The sequence below is a fragment of the Tamandua tetradactyla genome, chromosome 15 (assembly GCF_023851605.1).
Source record: "Tamandua tetradactyla isolate mTamTet1 chromosome 15, mTamTet1.pri, whole genome shotgun sequence".
NCBI lineage: Eukaryota > Metazoa > Chordata > Mammalia > Pilosa > Myrmecophagidae > Tamandua > Tamandua tetradactyla.
Genome location: NC_135341.1, coordinates 80,030,719 through 80,052,743, shown reverse-complemented (window position 1 = coordinate 80,052,743; position 22,025 = coordinate 80,030,719). Strand labels below are relative to the sequence as shown.

Below are 22,025 nucleotides of genomic sequence, written 5' to 3'. Positions count from 1 at the left end.
TATGCCTTAAAGTCCGGCAGCGTGAGACCTCCAGCTTCGTTTTTTTTCCTCAAGATACTTTTAGCAATTCGGGGCACTCTGCCCTTCCAGGTAAATTTGCTTATTGGTTTTTCTATTTCTGAAAAATAAGTTGTTGGGATTTTGATTGGTATTGCATTGAATCTGTAAGTCAATTTAGGTAGGATTGACATCTTAACTATATTTAGTCTTCCAATCCATGAACACGGTATGCCCTTCCATCTATTTCGGTCTTCTGTGATTTCTTTTAACAGTTTTTTGTAGTTTTCTTTATATAGGTTTTTTGTCTCTTTAGTTAAATTTATTCTTAGGTATTTTATTCTTTTAGTTGCAATTGTAAATGGGATTCGTTTCTTGACTTCCCCTTCAGCTTGTTCATTACTAGTGTATAAAAATGCTACAGATTTTTGAATGTTGATCTTGTAACCTGCTACTTTGCTGTACTCATTTATTAGCTCTAGTAGTTTTGTTGTGGATTTTTCCGGGTTTTTGACGTATAGTATCATATTGTCTGCAAACAGTGATAGTTTTACTTCTTCCTTTCCAATTTTGATGCCTTGTATTTCTTTTTCTTGTCTAATTGCTCTGGCTAGAACCTCCAACACGATGTTGAATAACAGTGGTGATAGTGGACATCCTTGTCTTGTTCCTGATCTTAGGGGGAAAGTTTTCAATTTTTCCCCATTGAGAATGATACTAGCTGTGGGTTTTTCATATATTCCCTCTATCATTTTAAGGAAGTTCCCTTGTATTCCTATCTTTTGAAATGTTTTCAACAGGAAAGGGTATTGAATCTTGTCAAATGCCTTCTCTGCATCAATTGAGATGATCATGTGATTTTTCTGCTTTGATTTGTTGATATGGTGTATTACATTAATTGATTTTCTTGTGTTGAACCGTCCTTGCATACCTGGGATGAATCCTACTTGGTCATGATGTACAATTCTTTTAATGTGCTGTTGGATACGATTTGCTAGAATTTTATTGAGGATTTTTGCATCTGTATTCATTAGAGAGATTGGTCTGTAGTTTTCTTTTTTTGTAATATCTTTGCCTGGTTTTGGTATGAGGGTGATGTTGGCTTCATAGAATGAATTAGGTAGCTTTCCCTCCACTTCAATTTTTTTGAAGAGTTTGAGGAGAGTTGGTACTAATTCTTTCTGGAATGTTTGGTAGAATTCACATGTGAAGCCGTCTGGTCCTGGACTTTTCTTTTTGGGAAGCTTTTGAATGACTGCTTCAATTTCTTTACTTGTGATTGGTTTGTTGAGGTCATCTATTTCTTCTTGAGTCAAAGTTGGTTGTTCACGTCTTTCCAGGAACCCATCCATTTCATCTAAATTGTTGTATTTATTAGTGTAAAGTTGTTCATAGTATCCTATTATTACCTCCTTTATTTCTGTGAGGTCAGTAGTTATGTCTCCTCGTCCATTTCTGATCTTATTTATTTGCATCCTCTCTCTTCTTCTTTTTGTCAATCTTGCTAAGGACCCATCAATCTTATTGATTTTCTCATAGAACCAACTTCTGGTCTTATTGATTTTCTCTATTGTTTTCATGTTTTCAATTTCATTTATTTCTGCTCTAATCTTTGTTATTTCTTTCCTTTTGCTTGCTTTGGGATTAGTTTTGCTGTTCTTTCTCCAGTTCTTCCAAGTGGACAGTTAATTCCTGCATTTTTGCCTTTTCTTCTTTTCTGATATAGGCATTTAGGGCAATAAATTTCCCTCTTAGCACTGCCTTTGCTGCGTCCCATAAGTTTTGATATGTTGTGTTTTCGTTTCATTCGCCTCGAGGTATTTACTAATTTCTCTTGCAATTTCTTCTTTGACCCACTCGTTGTTTAGGAGTGTGTTGTTGAGCCTCCACGTATTTGTGAATTTTCTGGCACTCCGCCTATTATTGATTTCCACCTTCATTCCTTTATGATTCGAGAAAGTGTTGTGTATGATTTCAATCTTTTTAAATTTGTTAAGACATGCTTTGTGACCCAGCATATGGTCTATCTTTGAGAATGATCCATGGGCACTTGAGAAAAATGTGTATCCTGCTGTTGTGGGATGTAATGTCCTATAAATGTCTGTTAAGTCTAGCTCATTTATAGTAGTATTCAGATTCTCTATTTCTTTATTGATCCTCTGTCTAGATGTTCTGTCTGTTGATGAGAGTGGTGAATTGAAGTCTCCAACTATTATGGTATATGTGTCTATTTCCCTTTTCAGTGTTTGCAGTGTATTCCTCACGTATTTTGGGGCATTCTGGTTCGGTGCGTAAATATTTATGATTGTTATGTCTTCTTGTTTAATTGTTCCTTTTATTAGTATATAGTGTCCTTCTTTGTCTCTTTTAACTGTTTTACATTTGAAGTCTAATTTGTTGGATGTTAGTATAGCCACTCCTGCTCTTTTCTGGTTGTTATTTGCATGAAATATCTTTTCCCAACCTTTCACTTTCAACCTATGTTTATCTTTGGGTCTAAGATGTGTTTCCTGTAGACAGCATATAGAAGGATCCTGTTTTTTAATCCATTCTGCCAGTCTATGTCTTTTGATTGGGGAATTCAGTCCATTAACATTTAGAGTTATTAATGTTTGGATAATATTTTCCTCTACCATTTTGCCTTTTGTATTATATATATCATATCTGACTTTCCTTCTTTCTACACTCTTCTCCATGCCTCTCTCTTCTGTCTTTTTGTATTTGACTCTAGTGCTCCCTTTAGTATTTCTTGCAGAGCTGGTCTCTTGGTTACAAATTTTCTCAGTGACTTTTTGTCTGAGAATGTTTTAATTTCTCCCTCATTTTTGAAGGACAGTTTTGCTGGATATAGAAGTCTTGGTTGGCAGTTTTTCTCTTTTTGTAATTTAAATATATCATCCCACTGTCTTCTAGCTTCCATGGTTTCTGCTGAGAAATCTACACATAGTCTTATTGGGTTTCCCTTGTATGTGATGGATTGTTTTTCTCTTGCGGCTTTCAAGATCCTCTCTTTCTCTTTGACCTCTGACATTCTAACTAGTAAGTGTCTTGGAGAACGCCTATTTGGGTCTATTCTCTTTGGGGTGCGCTGCACTTCTTGGATCTGTAATTTTAGGTCTTTCATAAGAGTTGGGAAATTTTCAGTGATAATTTCTTCCATTAGTTTTTCTCCTCCTTTTCCCTTTTCTTCTCCTTCTGGGACACCCACAACACGTATATTTGTGCGGTTCATATTGTCCTTTAGTTCCCTGATCCCCTGTTCGAATTTTTCCATTCTTTTCCCTATAGTTTCTGTTTCTTTTTAAAATTCAGATGTTCCATCCTCCAATTCACTAATTCTCGCTTCTGTCTCTTTAAATCTACCATTGTAGGTATCCATTGTTTTTTCCATCTTTTCTGCTTTGTTCTTCACTCCCATAAGTTCCGTGATTTGTTTTTTCAGTTTTTCTATTTCTTTTTGTTCAGCCCATGTCTTCTTCATGTCCTCCCTCGATTTATTGATTTGGTTTTTGAAGAGGTTTTCCATTTCTGTTCGTTTATTCAGGATTAGTTGTCTCAGCTCCTGTATCTCATTTGAACTATTGGTTTGTTCCTTTGATTGGGCCATATCTTTGATTTTCTGAGCATGATCCGTTATCTTCTGCTGTTGTCTGGGCATCTAATCAGATTTCCCTGGGTGTGAGACCCAGCAGGTTGTAAGATTTTTCTGTGAAATCTCTGGGCTCTGTTTTTCTTATCCTGCCCAGTAGGTGGCACTCGTGGCGCTCATCTGTCTGCGAGTACCACCAGTAAAAGATGCTGTGGCTCCTTTAACTTTGGAAAACTCTCGCTGTAGGGGGGGGTCTCCAGCCGAAGCGGCTTGGGGGAGTGCCAATCCGAATCTCCCAGCTGGCCCGGGGATCCACGCGCGGGGAGAGTCGCCGGCCTCCGCGGCTTGGGGGTGCACCTGTCCAAATTTCCCAGCCGTCCCAGGGCGCCAAACATGGCGGGGGGGCGCCAGCCACCGCGCCTTGAGGGAGTGCCTATCCACCATTCCCAGCCGGACCGGGAAGCCGCGTGTTTGGAAGGGACCCTGGTCGCCGTTCTCCGCAGCTTGGGGATCTCCGATCCAATTCTCCCAGCGGGTCCGGGGGGGCCGCGCGTGGGTGGGGGGGCGCCAGCCGCAGCGGCTTCAGGGGACCGCCTGTCCAGTTCTCCCAGCCGGCCTGGGGAGGAGGGAGGAAGGAACTCCGGCCGCCTGCCGCCCCGGCCCAGGGAAGCCCGCGCCCCTCGGCGATCTCACCGGAGCGGGTTCTCCCAGCCAGTCAGCCGTTCCAGAATGGGGTACACTGTCTTCTTGGTCTCTGTCGTGGCTCCGGGAGCTGTTCTGTATCGTTTCTACTTTCCTAGTAGCTGTTCTGGAGGAGGAACTAAGACCCGCGCATTTTTCTAAGCCGCCATCTTCTCCGGAAGTCCCTCTCCATTACATCTTGACTAACAAAGTGATATCTATTTAATGCTTAAGAATAACCTCTCAACTCTGTTTGAAATCTCTCAGCCATGGACACTTTATTTTGTCTCATTTCACTCTTCCCCCTTTTGGTCGAGAAGGTTTTCTCAATCCCCTGGTGCTGAGTCTCACCTCATTCTAGGGTTTTTCTCAATCCCTTAATGCTGGGTCTCAACTCATTCCCGGATTTCTGTCCCATGTTGCCAGAAAGGTCCACACCCCTGGGAGTCATGTCCCATGTTGACAGGGGGAGGGTGGTGAGTTTGCTTGTTGTGTTGGCTGGAGAGAGAGGCCACAATTGAACAACAAAAGAGGTTCTCTTGGGGGCGATTCTTAGGCCTAATTTTAAGTAGGCTTGACTAGATTAGGAGAGGTTTTGATTTACTTGAATAGTGGAAAGAACTGTGATTAAATGAAGACAAGAAGAAAAAACTCTTAGTTACGTAGCACTTCTGTAATGTTCAACCCTTTGGGGGTTCAAAATGGTGATATTCTTGGGAGACCCGGGTTTGATTCCTAGCTCATGCACCCCCCCCCCCCAAAAAAAATGGTGATATTCAGGTTATATTATTTCTTTCTTCATTTATGAGCTGTAATACACCTGTGAAGAGAAGCTTTCATCCATGATTTGGTTGTTTGGTTCATGTAGTTAAATTATAATAAATACTTGCATTTTATTTACCAGTTTTCAAAATAATAACTTGGTATCATTAGCATAATGTAACTGACTTTTTTTTCATTATGAACTCATACATAGATCTGAACATTTTTGATGTATTTAATTTTTTGCAGTTATTCATACTCAGGATGTAGAGTCAGTTTCGGTGTTATAGTCACATATTTAACTGATTTTTAAAGTTAAATCTCCAAAATAGGTTAAACACAGAGACATCTGTTCCTATTTGTATTCTTTACCCCTTTTTCTGTTTTTCCTTCCCAATAGTTAACCAGTTTTTTTTTTACTTTACGGTTTATCCTTTTAAACACATACATAAATATATTCATATCCCTTACACTCCCTTAGATGAAGTTCAAATCCATTTGGTTACAAAAGCAGTTATGACTAAAGGGTACTTTTTAGTAGGTATTGGATAAAAGGTTGGGTTCTGTGACAACTAAGGCCTCCCTGAGTTTAGAATATTTTCAACACTCCCTGAAAGTTCCATCATGCCCATTTACAGTTAATTCTTGCACCTTCCTCTAGCCTTAGGTAGCCAGTTTCTGCTTTTTTTGTCTTTCTAGGCATTTAATATAAATGGGACCATAAAATAAAGTGCTCTTTTGCCCCTGGCTTATTTTATTTACCATGGTTTGAAGTTCATCCATTTGGGTATGTACTATTAATTCATTCCTTTTAATTTCTGAATTGTGTGAATATACAACATTTTGTTTATCTGCCCACCAGTTGATAACATTTGGATTGTTTCCAGTTTTTGGTTATTATGAATAATCCTGCTATGAATATCCATATATGTTTCTTTGCATAAACGTATGTTTTCATCTTTTCTCTTGAGTAGATTCCTAGGAGTGGAATTTATGTTTAACTTTTTAGGAAACTATCAACTGTTTTCCAGTGTGGTTATACTATTTTATGTTCTCACCAGTATAATACAAGGGTCCCAGTTTCTCCACATCTTTGCAAACATTTGGTGTATTTCGCCTTTTGAATTTAGCCATTCTAATGTGTATGTGGCAGTATAATGTTTTTTATTTATTTTTTACTTATTGATTAAACATAACAACATACAAACACAAACGTTCTTACCATATGATCATTCTGTTTTGATGTATAATCAGTAACTCACAATATCATCACATAGTTGCACATTCATCATCATGATCCTTTCTTAAAACATTTGCATCAATTCAGAAAAAGAAATGAAAGGAAAACAATAAAATTCATACATACCATACCCCTTAAATCCTACCTTTCATTGATCACTAGCATTTCAATCTACTAAATTTATTTTAACATTTGTTTCCCCTATTTATTTATTTTTAATCCATATGTTTTACTCATCTGTTGATAAGACAGGTAAAAGGAGCATCAGACACAAGGTTTTCACAATCACATAGTAACATTGTGAAAACTCTATCATTATGCAGTCTTCAAGAAACACAGCACTGGAGCACAGCTCTACGTTTTCAGGCAGTTCCCTCCAGCCTCTCCATTACACCTTAAGTAAAAAGGTGATATCTGTATAACACGTAAAAATAACCTCCAGGATAACCTCTAGACTCTGTTTGGAATCTCTCAGCCATGGACACTTTATTTTGTCTCATTTCGCTCTTCCCCCCTTTGGTCGAGATTTTCTCAATCCCTTGATGCTGAGTCCCAGCTCATTCTAGGATTAGTATAATGGTTTTTTTTTTTAAATTTTTTTTATTAATCAAAAAAAAGAAAAGAAATTAACACATTTAGAAATCATTCCATTCTACACATGCACTCAGTAATTCTTAGTATCATCACATAGATGTATGATCATCATTTCTTAGTACATTTGCATCAGTTTAGGAAAAGAACTAGCAAAACAACAGAAAAAGATATAGAATGTTAATATAGAGAAGAGAATTAAAATAATAATACTAATAAAAAATATATATATATAAAAAGGAAAAAGAAAAAAACAAAAACAAAAGATACAAACAAACAAACAAAAAACTATATTTCAGGTGCAGCTTCATTCAGTGTTCCAACATAGTTACCTTACACTTAGGTATTATTGTGCTGTCCATTTTTGAGTTTTTGTATCTAGTCCTGTTGCATAGTCTGTATGCCTTCAGCTCCAATTACCCATTATCTTACCCTGTTTCTAACTCCTGCTGGTCTCTGTTACCAATGATATATTCCAAGCTGATTCTCGAATGTCGGCTCACATCAGTGGGACCATACAGTATTTGTCCTTTAGTTTTTGGCTAGACTCACTCAGCATAATGTTCTCTAGGTCCATCCATGTTATTACATGCTTCATAAGTTTAGTCTGTCTTAAAGCTGCATAATATTCCATCGTAGGTATACGCCACAGTTTGTTTAGCCACTCGTCTGTTGATGGACATTTTGGCTGTTTCCATCTCTTTGCAATTGTAGATAATGCTGCTATAAACACTGGTGTGCAAATGTCCGTCTGTGTCTTTGCCCTTAAGTCCTTTGAGTAGATACCTAGCAGTGGTATTGCTGGGTCGTAATCCATTCTGCCAGTCTATGTCTTTTGATTGGGAAATTCAGTCCATTACCTTTTAGTGTTATTACTGTTTGGATAATATTTTCCTCTACCATTTTGGCTTTTGTATTATATATATCATATCTGATTTTTCTTCTTTCTACACTTTACTCCATATCTCTCTCTTCTGTCTTTTCGTATCTGACTCTAGTGCTCCCTTTAGTATTTCTTGCAGAGCTGGTCTCTTGGTCACAAATTCTCTCAGTGACTTTTTGTCTATAAATGTTTTAATTTCTCCTTCATTTTTGAAGGACAATTTTGCTGGATATAGAAGTCTTGGTTGGCAGTTTTTCTCTTTTAGTAATTTAAATATATCATCCCACTGTCTTCTAGCTTCCATGGTTTCTGCTGAGAAATCTACACATAGTCTTATTGGGTTTCCCTTGTATGTGACAGATTGTTTTTCTCTTGCTGCTTTCAAGATCCTCTCTTTCTCTTTGACCTCTGACATTCTAACTAGTAAGTGTCTTGGAGAACGCCTATTTGGGTCTATTCTCTTTGGGGTGCGCTGCACTTCTTGGATCTGTAAATTTAGGTCTTTCATAAGAGTTGGGAAATTTTCAGTGATAATTTCTTCCATTAGTTTTTCTCCTCCTTTTCCCTTCTCTTCTCCTTCTGGGACACCCACAGCACGTATATTTGTGCGCTTCATATTGTCATTCAGTTCCCTGATCCCCTGCTCAAGTTTTTCCATTCTTTTCCCGATAGTTTCTGTTTCTTTTTGAAATTCAGATGTTCCATCCTCCAGTTCACTAATTGTAGCTTCTGTCTCTTTAGATCTACCATTGTAGGTATCCATTGTTTTTTCCATTTTTTCTTCTTTGTCCTTCACTCCCATAAGTTCTGTGATTTGTTTTTTCAGATTTTCTATTTCTTCTTTTTGTTCAGCCCATGTCTTCTTCATGTCCTCCCTCAATTTATTGATTTGGTTTTTGAAGAGTTTTTCCATTTCTGTTCGTATATTCAGCATTAGTTGTCTCAGCTCCTGTATCTCATTTGAACTATTGGTTTGTTCCTTTGACTGGGCCATATCTTCAATTTTCCGAGCGTCATTCATTATTTTCTGCTGGTGTCTGGGCATTTGATCAGATTTCCCTGGGTGTGGGACCCGGCTGGTTGAAAGGTTTTTCTGTGAAATCTCTGGGCTCTGCTTTTCTTTTCCTGCCCAGTAGGTGGCGCTCGTGGCGCTCGTCTGTCTGCGGGTTCCGAATCTCACAGTCGGCCCAGGAAACTGCGCGCGTGGAGGGGGGTCGCCGGCCGCCGCGGCTTGGGGAAGTGCCGGTCCAAATTGCCCAGCTGGCCCGAGACACCAAGCGTGGAGGGAGGGCCCCGCTATCCAACGTTCCTAGTCGGACCGGGAAGCCACGTGTGTGGAAGGGACCCCGGTCGCCAGCCGCCCCGGCTGGGAAAACGCGCGCCCCTCGGGTATCTCACCGCAGCAGATTCTCCCTGCCCGTTCAGCCGTTCCAGAATGGGGTACGCTGTCTTTTTGGTCTCTGTCGTGGCTCCGGGAGCTGTTTCGTATTGTTTCTGTTTCTGTAGTTGCTTTTCTGGAGGAGGAACTAAGACACGTGCGTCTTACTAAGCCTCCATCTTCTCCGGAAGTCCAGTATAATGGTTTTTAAAAATATTTTTACATCTTTATTTGAAGAGTTTTATTCACACACCGTATAATCCATCCTAAGTGTATAATCAGTGGTTTTTGGTATAATCACATAGTTACGCATGCATTCACTACCACAGTCAGTATGACAATATTCTTATTTTTTAAAAAAATCTCCTGGTAACCTATGCTCTTAAATTCAATTTCCAGAGTTTTGCTCATTATAATTGATTCATCTTAGTAAGACTATACAATATTTGTCTTTCTGTTACTGCCTTATTTCACACAGCATAATATCCCCAAGGTTCATTCATGTCATTGCATACATTATGACTTCATTCCTTCCTACAGCTGAACAGAAGTCCATAGTATGTATATTACCGTAGTTGGCCCTTACAATACCACTCATCAGTCAGTGGACAATTGGGCTGCCTCCCTCTATTGGCAGTTGTGAATAATGCTGCCATCAACATTGGTATCTAAATGTCTATTCAAATCCCTGCTTTCAGTTCTTCTGAGTAGTAGTAGGAATTTTAATTTCCATTACCAATGCTGTTGAACATATTTGCACGTGCTTATTAGGCATTCATATATTTTCTCTGGTAAATGTTCATATTTTGCCCACTTTTTAAGATGGGTTGTTTGTCTTACTGATTTATGAGATTGATTTATTGATTATAGGCCCTTTATCAGATAAATTTTTTGCAAATATTTTCTTCTCATCTGTGGCTTGTTTTTCCAGTTTTTGAAGCACAAGTTTTAATTTTGAGGAAATCCAATTTTTTTTTCTTTTGATGATGGACTTTTGTTGTCATTTCAGAACTCTTTGCCCAGCTTTAAGTCACAAAGATTTTCTCCTGTTTTTTTTTTTACAGAATTTTGTTAGGATTAGATCTTATATTTAGGTTTTGATCCATTTTGATTAATTTTTGTATATGGTGTGAGGCTGTGGGTCTAAGTTCTTTTTTCTTTGAGGTGGGGGCATGTCGATACACAGTTCTGTCACATACCATGTATTGAAATACTATCCTTTCTCTATTGAATTGTATGGGTACCTTTATCACAAATCAGTTGACTATAAATGTAAAAATTTCTTTCTGAATTCTCAGTTCTTTTCCATTGATCTATATGCCTACTCTTGTGTTATTACCACACTGTCTTACTTACTGTGGCTTTACTGTAAATCTTGAAATTCGATGTTGTAAGTCTTCCAACTTTGTTGTTCTTTGCAAAAAGGCTATCCTAGGTCCTTTGTGTTTCCATATAATTTTAGAATCAGTTTATCAATTTCTTTAAAAAAAAAAAAAGCCTCTTGGGATTCTGAAGGATTACATTGAATTTATGGATCAATTCGGGGAAAATTGCCATCTTAACAATATTGCATCTTCCAGTTCATGAACATGAAATGTCTATTTACTTAGATTTTTAAAATCTCTTTCAGTAGTGTTTTGAGCTGTCTTGTGCTCTTCTTGTCCAGTTTATTTTTAAGTATTTCTTATAAATTATATTCTTTTAATGCTATTATAAATGGAATTGTTTCTTTCTAAAATTTCAATTTGATTGTTTATTGCTAGTATATAGAAATGCAATTGCTTACTGCATATTGAGCTTGTTCCTACCAACTTGCCAAACATTTTTTTTAATTAAAAAATATTTTTTTGAGATACCAGAAAACACCAAACAAGTGCAAACATTCTTGACTTTTGATCATTCTGTTCTGCATATATAATCAATAATTCATAATATCATCATGGTTGCATATTCATCATCATCATCATTTCTTGGAACATTTGCATCTATTCAGAAAAAGAAATAAAAACAAAACAGAAAAAAATTTATATATACCATACCCCTTACCCTTCCCTTTCATTGATCACTAGCATTTCAAACTAAATTTATTTTAACATTTGTTCTCCCTATTATTTATTTTTATTCCATATTGGACTCATTTTTTATAATACAGTGAATTTGTGTGTGTGTGTGTGTATTTACATTTCTTGGGATTTTCTTTATACAGCATCATGTAATCTGTTAGTAAAACAACTTTGCTTCTTCCTTTCTTTTTTTAATCTTATTGCACTAGTTAGAACTCTAGCTAGCACAGTGTGGAGCAGAAGTGGCAAAAGCAGACATCCTTTCCTTGTTTTGATCTTGGAGAGGTGTAGGGGGAGCGTTCTGTCTTTTACTACTAAGTATGATGCTGACTTAGGTTTTTCATAGACGCTCTTATCAGGTTGAAGAAATTCCCTTCTGTTTCTAGTTTGAGTTTTTAATGGTGAATAATTGTTAGAGTATGTATTTTTGGATTCTGTTTGGTAAAGATTTTTGCATTTGTTCGTGAGGGATTTTGGTCTGTTTTCTTTTTTAATTTCCAGCTTTCGTATCAGAGAGAGTGGTACTGGACTCATAGAATGATCTGAGAAACATTTTTCTTTTTCTATTTTTGGGTATTATTTCCTAGAATTTGCCAGTGAAGCTATTTGTCATTGGATTTTTCAGTTGTGGTAACATAACATAAACAATTGATATTTCAACTGTTTTTAAGTATAAAATTCAGTGGCATTAATTATCTTCAGACCGTTGTGCTATAATCTTCACCTTTCATTACTAAAACTTATTTAGCTCCGAAAACTTTTTTAGCTGTTAAGCAATAACTCCCATTTCACCCTTCTCCTAGCCCCTGACAACCTTTCATCTACTTTCTCTCTCTGTATATTTGCAAATTTAAGTGAAATCATGCAACATTTGTCCTTTGTGTCTGGCTTATTTCACTTTGCAGATTATTTTCAGGGATCATCCATGTTGTAGCATGTATCAGAACTTCATTCCTTTTTATGGCTGAATAGTATCCACTTCATTGATATATACCACATTTTGTTTATCCATTCATCTTTTGATGGACACGGGCTGCTTTCCATCCTTTGGCTTTATGAATAGTGCTGGTTTGATACTTGGCGAACAAGTTTTTCTGAGTCCCTGCTTCCAATTTATTAGGAAAATTTATATATATATCTACTCATATAGATATGCCAGGTCTCTCTGCTTCAGTTTTTTGGAAAGAGTTTGAGAAGGAATGTTGTTATAATTATTTTTTAAATTATTGGTAGAACTAACCACTGAAGTCCAATAGATTTGGGAGTTTCTGCAGTGGGATTTTTTTTTGTTTTATTAATGATTAAATCTCTACTTATAGGTTTGCTTGGATCTTCTTCATTTCCTTGAGTCACTTTTGGTAGTTTGTGTGTTTTTAGGAATTTGTCCATTTTGTCTAGGTTATCTAATTCGTTGGGGTATAATTATTTGTAGACATCTCTTATAATCTTCATTATATCTGTAAAGCTAGTAGAAATGCCACTGCTTTCTTTCCTAATTTTCATGATTAGAATTTTCTCTCTTTTTTACTTGGTGAGACTAACTAAAGGTTTGTCGATTTTGTTGATCTTTTCCAAGAACCAACTTTCAGTTTAATTTGTTCTCTTCGTTAATTTTTTCTTCTTCATTCTACTTATCTCTATTCTTACCTTTATTATATCTTTTCTTCTACTTTTGGGATTAATTAAAGTTTTACTAGTTCCTTAAAGTGGTAAAACTAGGTATTTGATTTGAGATCTCTCTTTTATAATGTAGGTGGTAAAAGGTATAAATTTGTCTTTGAGCATTGCTTTTGCTGCAGTCCTTAAGTTTTGGTATGTAGTGTTTCATTTTCATACATCTCATATTTTCTATTTCCCTTGTAATTTCTCTTTTGTACCACTAGTTATGAATACGTTGTTTGATTTACACCTGTTTAACTTTCCAGTGACCTCTGTCTTCAACCTGTTGTGGTCGTAAAGATGTTTTGATTTCAGTCATTTTGATTTAGGATGACTTATTTTGTGGCCTAATATATTTTCTGTCTTGGAGAATGTGCCACTTTGCTCTTGAGAAGAATGTGTATTGCTGGGTTTGGGTGTATTGTTCCTATATATATTTGGTAAATTTAATGGGTTTGTAGTGTTGTTCAAGAGCTATTTCCTTATTGATCTTCTGTCTGGTGGTTTTATCTGTTACTGAAATTAGCACGTTGTTGTCTCCAACTTTACTTTAGAACTGTATCTTCCATTTTGTCAAGTTTTGTTTTCTTTGTTTTGGGATTCTGTCCTTAGATCTAAGTTTTTATTTATGATTGTATGTCTTCTGGATGTATTGAACTTTCGTTGGTATATAATGGTATGCTTTGTCTCTTTTAACCTCTTTTAAGGATAAGCAGTCTAGTTTTCTTTTGCTTACTGTTTTCTTGGAATATTCTCTTCCATGCTTTTCTTTTACCCTCACTGTGTCTTTGTATCTGAGGTAAATTTCTTCTAGACTGCATTTAGAATCTTTCATCATAGTACTGCCTTCTTGCCTCCTTGGTTCCTGCTGAGAAATCCTCTCATAGTCTTATTGAGCTTCTCTTGTATGTTTGCTTTTCTTTTGCTGCTTTCAGAATTCTCTTTGTCTTTGACATTTGACAATCTGATTTTGGTGTCTTAGAGTATGTCTGTAGTATCTTTCTGTTTGGCTACGCTGCACTTCTTGGATCTGTAATTTTGTCTTTCATAAGAGATGGGAAATTTTCAGTGATTGTTTCCTACTTTTCCCTTCTCTTCTTCTTCTGGGACACCCACAACATGTATGTTCATGTGCTTCATGTTCTTACTCAATTTGCTGAGACCCTGCTCATATTTTTCTGTTCTTTTCTGTATATTTGCTTTTGTGTGTTAGATTTCAGGTGTCTGGCCTGTAGTTCCCTCATCTGTTCTTCTGCCTCTTCAAATCCATTGTAGTAGGTTTCCATTTTTTTTTTCATCTCTTTTATTGTGCCTTTCATTTCCATAAGTTCTGCAATTTTTTTCAGACTTTCAGATTCTTTTTTTGTTTGCTCAAATATATACCTAATTTATATCCTCCCTGAACTCATTGATTTGATTTTTGATGAGATTTTCAATGTCTGTTTGAACATCCTGAGTTAGTTGTTTCAATGCTTGTATCTCATTGCAGGTGTTGGTTTGTTCCTTTGGGCCATATCTTTGATTTTATTAGTACGACTCATTTTTTGCTGGCATGTAGGCTTTGATTTCCTTAATTAGTTTATTCTAGAGGTTGTTTTCACTTTTACCTAGGGTTTTCCTGCTAGATGGCTTTGTTCTCCATCTGTTCATTTCAACTTACTGTAGACCACTAGCACAGGTTCAGTTTAATTGATCAGAATTTTTCAGTTCTTGCTTTTCTGTTTCTTTCCAGCCTATTTGGAGCCCCCCCCCCCTTTTCTTTTGAGGAGGATCTCCTCAGATATTATAGACCCCAGTGAGATTTTCCCAGACCAGCTAGGCCCACATCTCAAGAGGAGAGTGGCCAGCATTAGTTTTCCCTGAGAGTGAGTCCCAGCAGGTTGTCAGACTTTTCCTGTGAAACTTCTAGGCTTGGTGTTTTTCCTATCCTGCCCAGCATGTGGCTCTTGTCTGCCCATGGCAGCGGGCTTCTCACCATTGTAGAATGATGTGGTACTTGCAATTTCAGCAGACTCACCCTGCCGGGGGTATGGTTGAGACAGAGGTAAGGTAGTATGATGGCTTTGATTGCTTCTGTTTTTCAGCCCCTGTACCCTGAATTCCTTGAAAGAGGGATTCTACTTGAGCTGGGCCCCACCCCGCTTTTCTTGGGGAAGATACACCCTTTAGAGAATTAATCTCTTTCACCTAACTGGTTACTTTGTCTCTCAGATAAGCCTTAGATCTGCCCTTGCCTCAGGCAGTGCTGGAGCCTGAGAGTGTGTCGGTTCTTTTTAATGAACTCTTTAAGAAATTAAAAAAAAAAAACCTTTTCAGAGCTGGACCTGGCTTCCTGGGTCTGCTAGTCAAGAGCCTGAGTTGGTACGTGGTTCTTTGTATCTTCAGGCTGTATGTGCTCCCTTTTCTTGGGTCCAGCCCTTTTCCAGTATCTTGTGCTGTCCAGCTTAAAAAAGCCTCTTGTTTGTTTATTTCTTTCCATCAGCCTCACCCTCTCTCTGCCAGGGCAGAACCTCCTAGTTCTTTAGTGCTTATTCCAGGTTATTCTGTGCTGGGGAATTTGTTAATTAATTCCACAATTGGAGCTGCCCGGGTAGGTTCTGCCCGGGTAGGTTCTGTGTAAGGTGGAACAGAGATGTAGCCCCCAGACAAATTAGAAGAGCCACACACAGTAATTTGCTAACAAGTTCTGCCCTGTTCCTTCCAGAAACTGGGATCAATGTCGCATGCTGGGAACATAGGCAACCCCTTCACAAGACTGCAGCTGGGCTGGGGAGAGGGTGGGGCAAGGGCATTAAAAATGCCAGTTTTTTACTACTTTTAAATCGCGCTTTTTTAAAAATTCTGCACTTGCTTAGTTGTTGTAAGCCTTTGTTTTCCATTGTGATAAAATTGGTCTAGAAGTTGTTTTTCTTGATGTTTCTGTCCTGGGACCATAGTTGGGGCTCCCTAGTCAGTCATTTGCTGTTTTCAAACCACTTGAATTTTAAACCATGTAATTTGCATAAGAAAAGAAGCAGTGCTTTGGGTCAATTACTAACCTTTTTTTTTGAGTGTGAACCAAGAGGGAGGATATTAAGGGTGTGAAGATAGGGATTGCATCTACTTTTCCCTTTCCTGGTTTTGATGTGTAGATTTACTTACAATTTGGAGGTTGTATGAAGTTGGAGGGCCACTTTCACTCTTACTCAGTATTGGTGCCCATTTGGATACTTCTGATTTATAACCATATTCATTTTTAAAGAACATTTTTAATTATGAAATTTAACATTCACAAAACAATAAATTTCAAAGTACATTTTAACAATTAGCTGTAGAACAGATTTCAAAGTTTGGTATGGGTTACAGTTTTACAGTGTCAGATTTTTCCTTCTAGCTACTCCAAGACACTGGAGACTAAAAAGAAGTATCAGTGTAATGATTCAGCTATCAAATTCATTTGTTAAATCCATTCTTTTCTGTTATAACTCCTCTTTCTCCTTTGACCCTTTTCCCAATCTTTAAGGATACTGGGCTTATGCCCTTTCTGAATTTTTCATTTTGGAGAGGGATATTTTCATATCCCAAATTTTCATATTGGATAGGGGGATGGATATCCCAAATTTTTATATGGGATAGGAGGGTGGAACTAGTTGATGTGCTGGAGAGACTCGTCCCTCTGGGTTTCAGGGCTCATCTGGCCTAAGAACCATCTGAAGGTTTTAGGTTTCTGCAAGTTAAATTTAGTGCGTGCAACTTCTATAGGATCTCAGATAGAGCCCTAGGTGTTCTTTAGGATTAACAGGATTGATATTGGTTGGGGTTTGGCAGACCTTGGTAGTTATCCAGCTGAAGCTTGCTTAAGTGTAGCCTTCAGAATAGCTTCCTGACTCTTTCTTGAACTCTTAGCCACTGATGCCTTCTTTTGTTACATTTCTTTACCCCTTTTTTAAACCATGTTCATTCTGAATTTTATCAGAAGAATTCAACCTCAGTGTTATGCCATATTTTTTCTTTTAATAAATGTATGATTCTTTTTCCATTGTCACTGTATTTTGATTTTCTGTAGGAGAAGAATATGCATTCAGTACTACTGCCTTTTTTATTTCTTTTAATAAATGAACAAAAATAGTTCTTTTTTGTCATACGAACACTTCGATCTTCTCTTAACATTTATATTTACTATATAGATAAGAAAAAATGGCTTGGAATGATATTTTTTCTTGTGACGATGCCTTTATACTAATTGATTAATGACTTCAAGATTGTATTTCATGAATGCATAGAGTGCCTCTCTTTCTTATATGCATAGTCCCTTTTGCTTATATCTGTTCTCCAATGTCTGACACAAAATAATCAGTGTGATTTTATTGAATATGTTGTAGTTACCATGTTGTATTAGGTTAAAGACCTAAAGGTTTTAATCTCAGTTTGTTCATTGGTGACTCATCTTCACCTCTTTTAATTCATAGCCTTCGGATAGGAAGATTAGATGGACCAGAACATACATACAGTTGGGGGGAAAACCACAGAAACAAGGAAGACTCAGGTTTGAGATAAAGAAATTTGGAATATGCCATAGAAATGAAGTGAGCTGTTTCATTTTTTTGTTTCTTGTAAAATATATTTTTCATTACCTGGTCTGATGAGTTTAACCAGTTTCAACTTTGACAGATTATTATTTACAACCTCATGTTAATTCCAGTACATGGATGCGCAAATTTATTTTACTAAAATCTTTGCTTTCCTCCCTTTACCCTGCAGGACATTTGCTACAAGATCCTATTGCACCTACCAACTCTACCTGCCAACATTATGTCTGCAAAACTTGTAAAGGCAAGAAAATGATGATGAAACCTTCATGTAGCTGGTGCAAAGACTATGAGCAGTTTGAGGAAAACAAGCAGTTAAGCATCCTAGTGAACTGCTACAAAAAACTATGTGAATATATAACACAGACTACATTGGCACAGGATATAATAGAAGCAGTCGACTGTTCTTCTGATATTTTGGCTTTGCTTAATGATGGATCCTTGTTTTGTGAGGAGACAGAGAAGCCCTCAGATTCATCCTTTACTTTGTGTTTGACACATTCCCCTTTACCTTCAACCTCAGAAACTACAAGCGATCCTCAAGCTAGTTTATCTCCAATATCTGAAAGCACCCTCAGCATCGCTATTGGCAGTTCTGTTATCAATGGTTTGCCTACTTACAATGGGCTTTCAATAGATAGATTTGGTATAAATATTCCTTCACCTGAACATTCTAATACGATTGATGTCTGTAACACTGTTGACATAAAAACTGAAGATCTATCTGATAGCCTGCCACCTGTCTGTGACACGGTAGCTACTGACTTGTGCTCCACAGGCATTGATATCTGCAGTTTCAGTGAAGATATAAAACCTGGTGACTCTCTATTACTGAGCGTTGAGGAAGTACTCCGCAGCTTAGAAACTGTTTCAAATACAGAGGTTTGTTGTCCTAATTTGCAGCCCAACTTGGAAGCCACTGTATCCAATGGACCTTTTCTGCAGCTTTCTTCCCAGTCTCTTAGCCATAATGTTTTCATGTCCACCAGTCCTGCACTTCATGGGTTATCATGTACAGCAGCAACTCCGAAGGTAGCAAAATTGAACAGAAAACGATCTAGATCGGAAAGCGACAGTGAGAAAGTTCAGCCACTTCCAATTTCTACCATAATTCGAGGCCCAACATTGGGAGCATCTGCTCCTGTGACAGTGAAGCGGGAGAGCAAAATCTCTCTTCAACCTATAGCAACTGTTCCCAATGGTGGGGCAACGCCCAAAATCAGTAAAACTGTACTTTTATCTACTAAAAGCATGAAAAAGACTCATGAACACGGATCTAAGAAATCTCACTCTAAAACCAAGCCAGGTATTCTAAAAAAAGACAAACCAGTAAAGGAAAAGATTCCTAGTCACCATTTTATGCCAGGAAGTCCTACCAAGACTGTGTACAAAAAACCCCAGGAAAAGAAAGGGTGTAAATGTGGACGTGCTACTCAAAATCCAAGTGTTCTTACATGCCGTGGCCAACGCTGCCCTTGCTACTCTAACCGCAAAGCCTGCTTAGATTGTATATGTCGTGGCTGCCAAAACTCCTATATGGCCAATGGGGAGAAGAAGCTGGAGGCATTTGCTGTGCCAGAAAAGGCCTTGGAGCAGACCAGGCTCACTTTGGGCATTAATGTGACTAGCATTGCTGTACGCAATGCTAGTACAAGCACCAGTGTAATTAATGTCACAGGGTCCCCAGTAACGACGTTTTTAGCTGCCAGTACACATGATGATAAAAGTTTGGATGAAGCTATAGACATGAGATTCGACTGTTAAATCAGTGGGTCTTTAAACCTACCTCTGGTAGGGAAATAGCTACAGTTTTACGGCAGCTATGGTTCTGTTGGTTTAACTTGCCGGAGCTCCTGCATATAGATCACTTGTATCAAGTGTTTTCATTGCTAAGTTATATGTGTTAGTGTCGGGGAAATAGTTTGCAGATAATGGAGGAGTAACCCTACAACTATATGTCTTTAGTTCTTACAGAACCTCATAGTTTGAGAACAAATGCTGATGCAACTGATTTATACAAAATGAACTTTGGCAAGCAAAATAACATTAACCTCATTGTTTATGGTCATGCTTTGTGCATAATCAAAGTTTATGATTTAATGTAAGGAATTGGTATCTAGTCAGTCTATAAAGATTGTGCAAAATTTTTTTTGTGTGGAAAAGTAGCCATTAGTTTGTTCAGGAGACTCAGTGCTGCCTTTGGATGCCATTGATATTTCTCCTGTTGAAAAGCTGATGTGTCCAGCTCAACCTTTGTGCTGACATCATACCATTTCTGATCATGAAAATTGGCTACGTGGTGTATGTAGCAGTTCTTAAATCAGCAGTATTATGAAAGAAAATTTGCCCCTCATTGGAATCTTTAAGAAATCTGCCTTAAAAAAAGTGAACAAATGGAAATTCTATCAGATTGCAGACATGTAGCTGTTTATGCTCCGTAACTCTTCTGAGTTGAGCCCTTTTTTTTAACCTAAGTTAAGACTGATTAATTTCTAGAAAAAAATTCTAAATCTTTACTCCACTTTGAGCAATATTCTACTGGATAAATGAAGTGGAGAAGAGCAGCTTTATTCTGACAGTAATTGAATTTAGACTATAGTATGTGTTTTATTTAGAAATTGGGATTTCTTTAAAATAATTCTGGAATAATGCCCCAAAACCTAACCTAGATTTATGTGTATGCATTATACTTATTGCCATTGGCCACTATGATTTCGTTTCCTCTAAAAGTTTATTTGCCACAGACTATATTTTGAATATGCTCCTATTTTTTTTTAGGGTCCTCTTCATTGTGAAGACTTCTTTTTAGAAGCCTAAAAAATGCCTTTTTAATGAATCCTGTGCATTTAGGTCGGTTTGAAGCTAAGAGGATTTTCTTTAGAATGCTCTTTTGCATGTAAAGCACAAACTGTTTCAATTTAAATGCACTTCTTCCTTTTATTTTTATGGGGAAGACAAGTGAGTCACAAACGTTTTGTTGAGGGAAAATCTAGTCAGTTGCTTCAATTCAAAGAGCACAGCCTAAGTAAAATGAGGACTGACTAGGTTGTAACGAAATGACCTTGTGATTTAAAAGAAGAATTGCTGCTTTGACAGTGCTTACTTAAAAAAATACTGCTGGAAAATTTCCAATTTCTACTGCATTCACCATCTCTAGTGAGCTCTGACATATGTTGAAGTTACGTTTTGATTTGGCACACAGCATGTTCAATGATGGTTACTCACCTAGTACAAGAAATGGAGAAGAAACCTTTGGACACAGAGCAGATGACACCTCCTTCAGTTTTGTAGTGTATCCTGGTGTCATTTTCTGTGAATGTGGTCAGGTAGAGTTGTTTTTGTTGTTGTTGGGTTTTTTTTTTTTTTTTTTTTTTTGGTCTCTTTCGGTGGGGTGGGGGTGGGCTAAAGCCATAGGAAGAAAAATGTGATGTATGTGTCCAGTATGTACTATTTTGTTTTTGTTTTGCAAGAAGAGTTGAACTATTTTTGATAACAAGAGTAAATGGTGGAAAATGCTTCTTAGTTGTCTTGTCTTTATTTGCTTTCCAAGTTTTGGAATTTTATTTAATTCCTCTGTTAGCAGTGTCTTATGAAACATGTATTTGCTTAAAAGTTTGTAACAGTTTTGTGTTGATCCTAGATGCCCTGCTATATATACTTGTAAATCTGTTCCTTATTCACTAATGATCATTGCAAAAATGACTAGAAATGAGATTGTACACATGGATGATAAGGATATATTTTGCAAATCTCCCAAATTTTCCTAATATTATGATTTTAAAATTCATAGAGTACTTTATTGCTTCCCAAGTTGATATCCTTAGTTTTGTGTTTTTTGATGCATGGGAGGTTGGCAATATAGACAAAGTGGGAATCATTAGTATGTGAGGGCCTTGATTGTTATGTAATATTGCCAATGATGAATTCAGGTTGTTTTTAGCACAAGTTTCTCTTTTTTATGCTGGTATTCTCACTGCCACATTTTTGGAAACCTGTATTATACCTTAAATCTATCAATAAATGTTAGTTTTCTAATTCTATGTTGTAGAATATTGAGGAGTTTGGGGTAGCATGTTCTGATTGGTATTATATAATTTGGGAAGAACAATTGATTACAGTGCCTTGAATTTTATTTTTCTTTATACCATGATTTACTTAGGAATGCTGACCAGTGGCTAAGTAGAGTAATTGAGAGATTACTCAAGTAACCAGATTTACTACATGAGGATTTGAAACCACTAAAACTAGTAACAGCATATAATGTGATCCACCATTGATGTTCTTTTGGGTTTCTTATTAGTAAAAATGAGCAGATATCTTTCACTGTAGGTTAGGTAATAGAAATTTTAGAGTTGACATTTTTTTTGCTTCATGAAGTCCACATTTCCACGCAAAGGAGTAGTGTGGTCCGAGTGTTTTGTCATTTTGTTTTTGGCTCTCTGAAAACAATTTCATAGTGATCTTGCTGATGAAAAGTAAGGTTTATGATGGTCAAATGAAAAATAAAGTTGTCCTTTCCCTCATTTTAATAACAAATAAAATGCTTTAGAAAATACTAAGTTCAAAATATAATATCTAACCATAAGACTTGAATGGTGTTTATACTTTTTGCTT

The 22,025-nt window shown here is 37.1% G+C and overlaps 1 protein-coding gene across 6 annotated transcripts in view; it reads left to right on the top strand.

Moving 5' to 3' along the window:
- Positions 1-20,777, top strand: part of MSL2 (MSL complex subunit 2) — a 56,640-nt gene extending 35,863 nt beyond the window's left edge. For all 6 annotated transcript variants that reach the window (XM_077130196.1, XM_077130198.1, XM_077130197.1 and 3 more), the window contains exon 2: positions 17,584-20,777. In XM_077130196.1, coding sequence (XP_076986311.1) covers positions 17,664-19,175 — 1,512 coding nt within the window. In that variant the 5' untranslated portion in view covers positions 17,584-17,663 and the 3' untranslated portion in view covers positions 19,176-20,777. The remainder of the gene's footprint in view (positions 1-17,583) is intronic.
- The last annotated feature ends 1,248 nt before the right edge of the window (positions 20,778-22,025 follow it).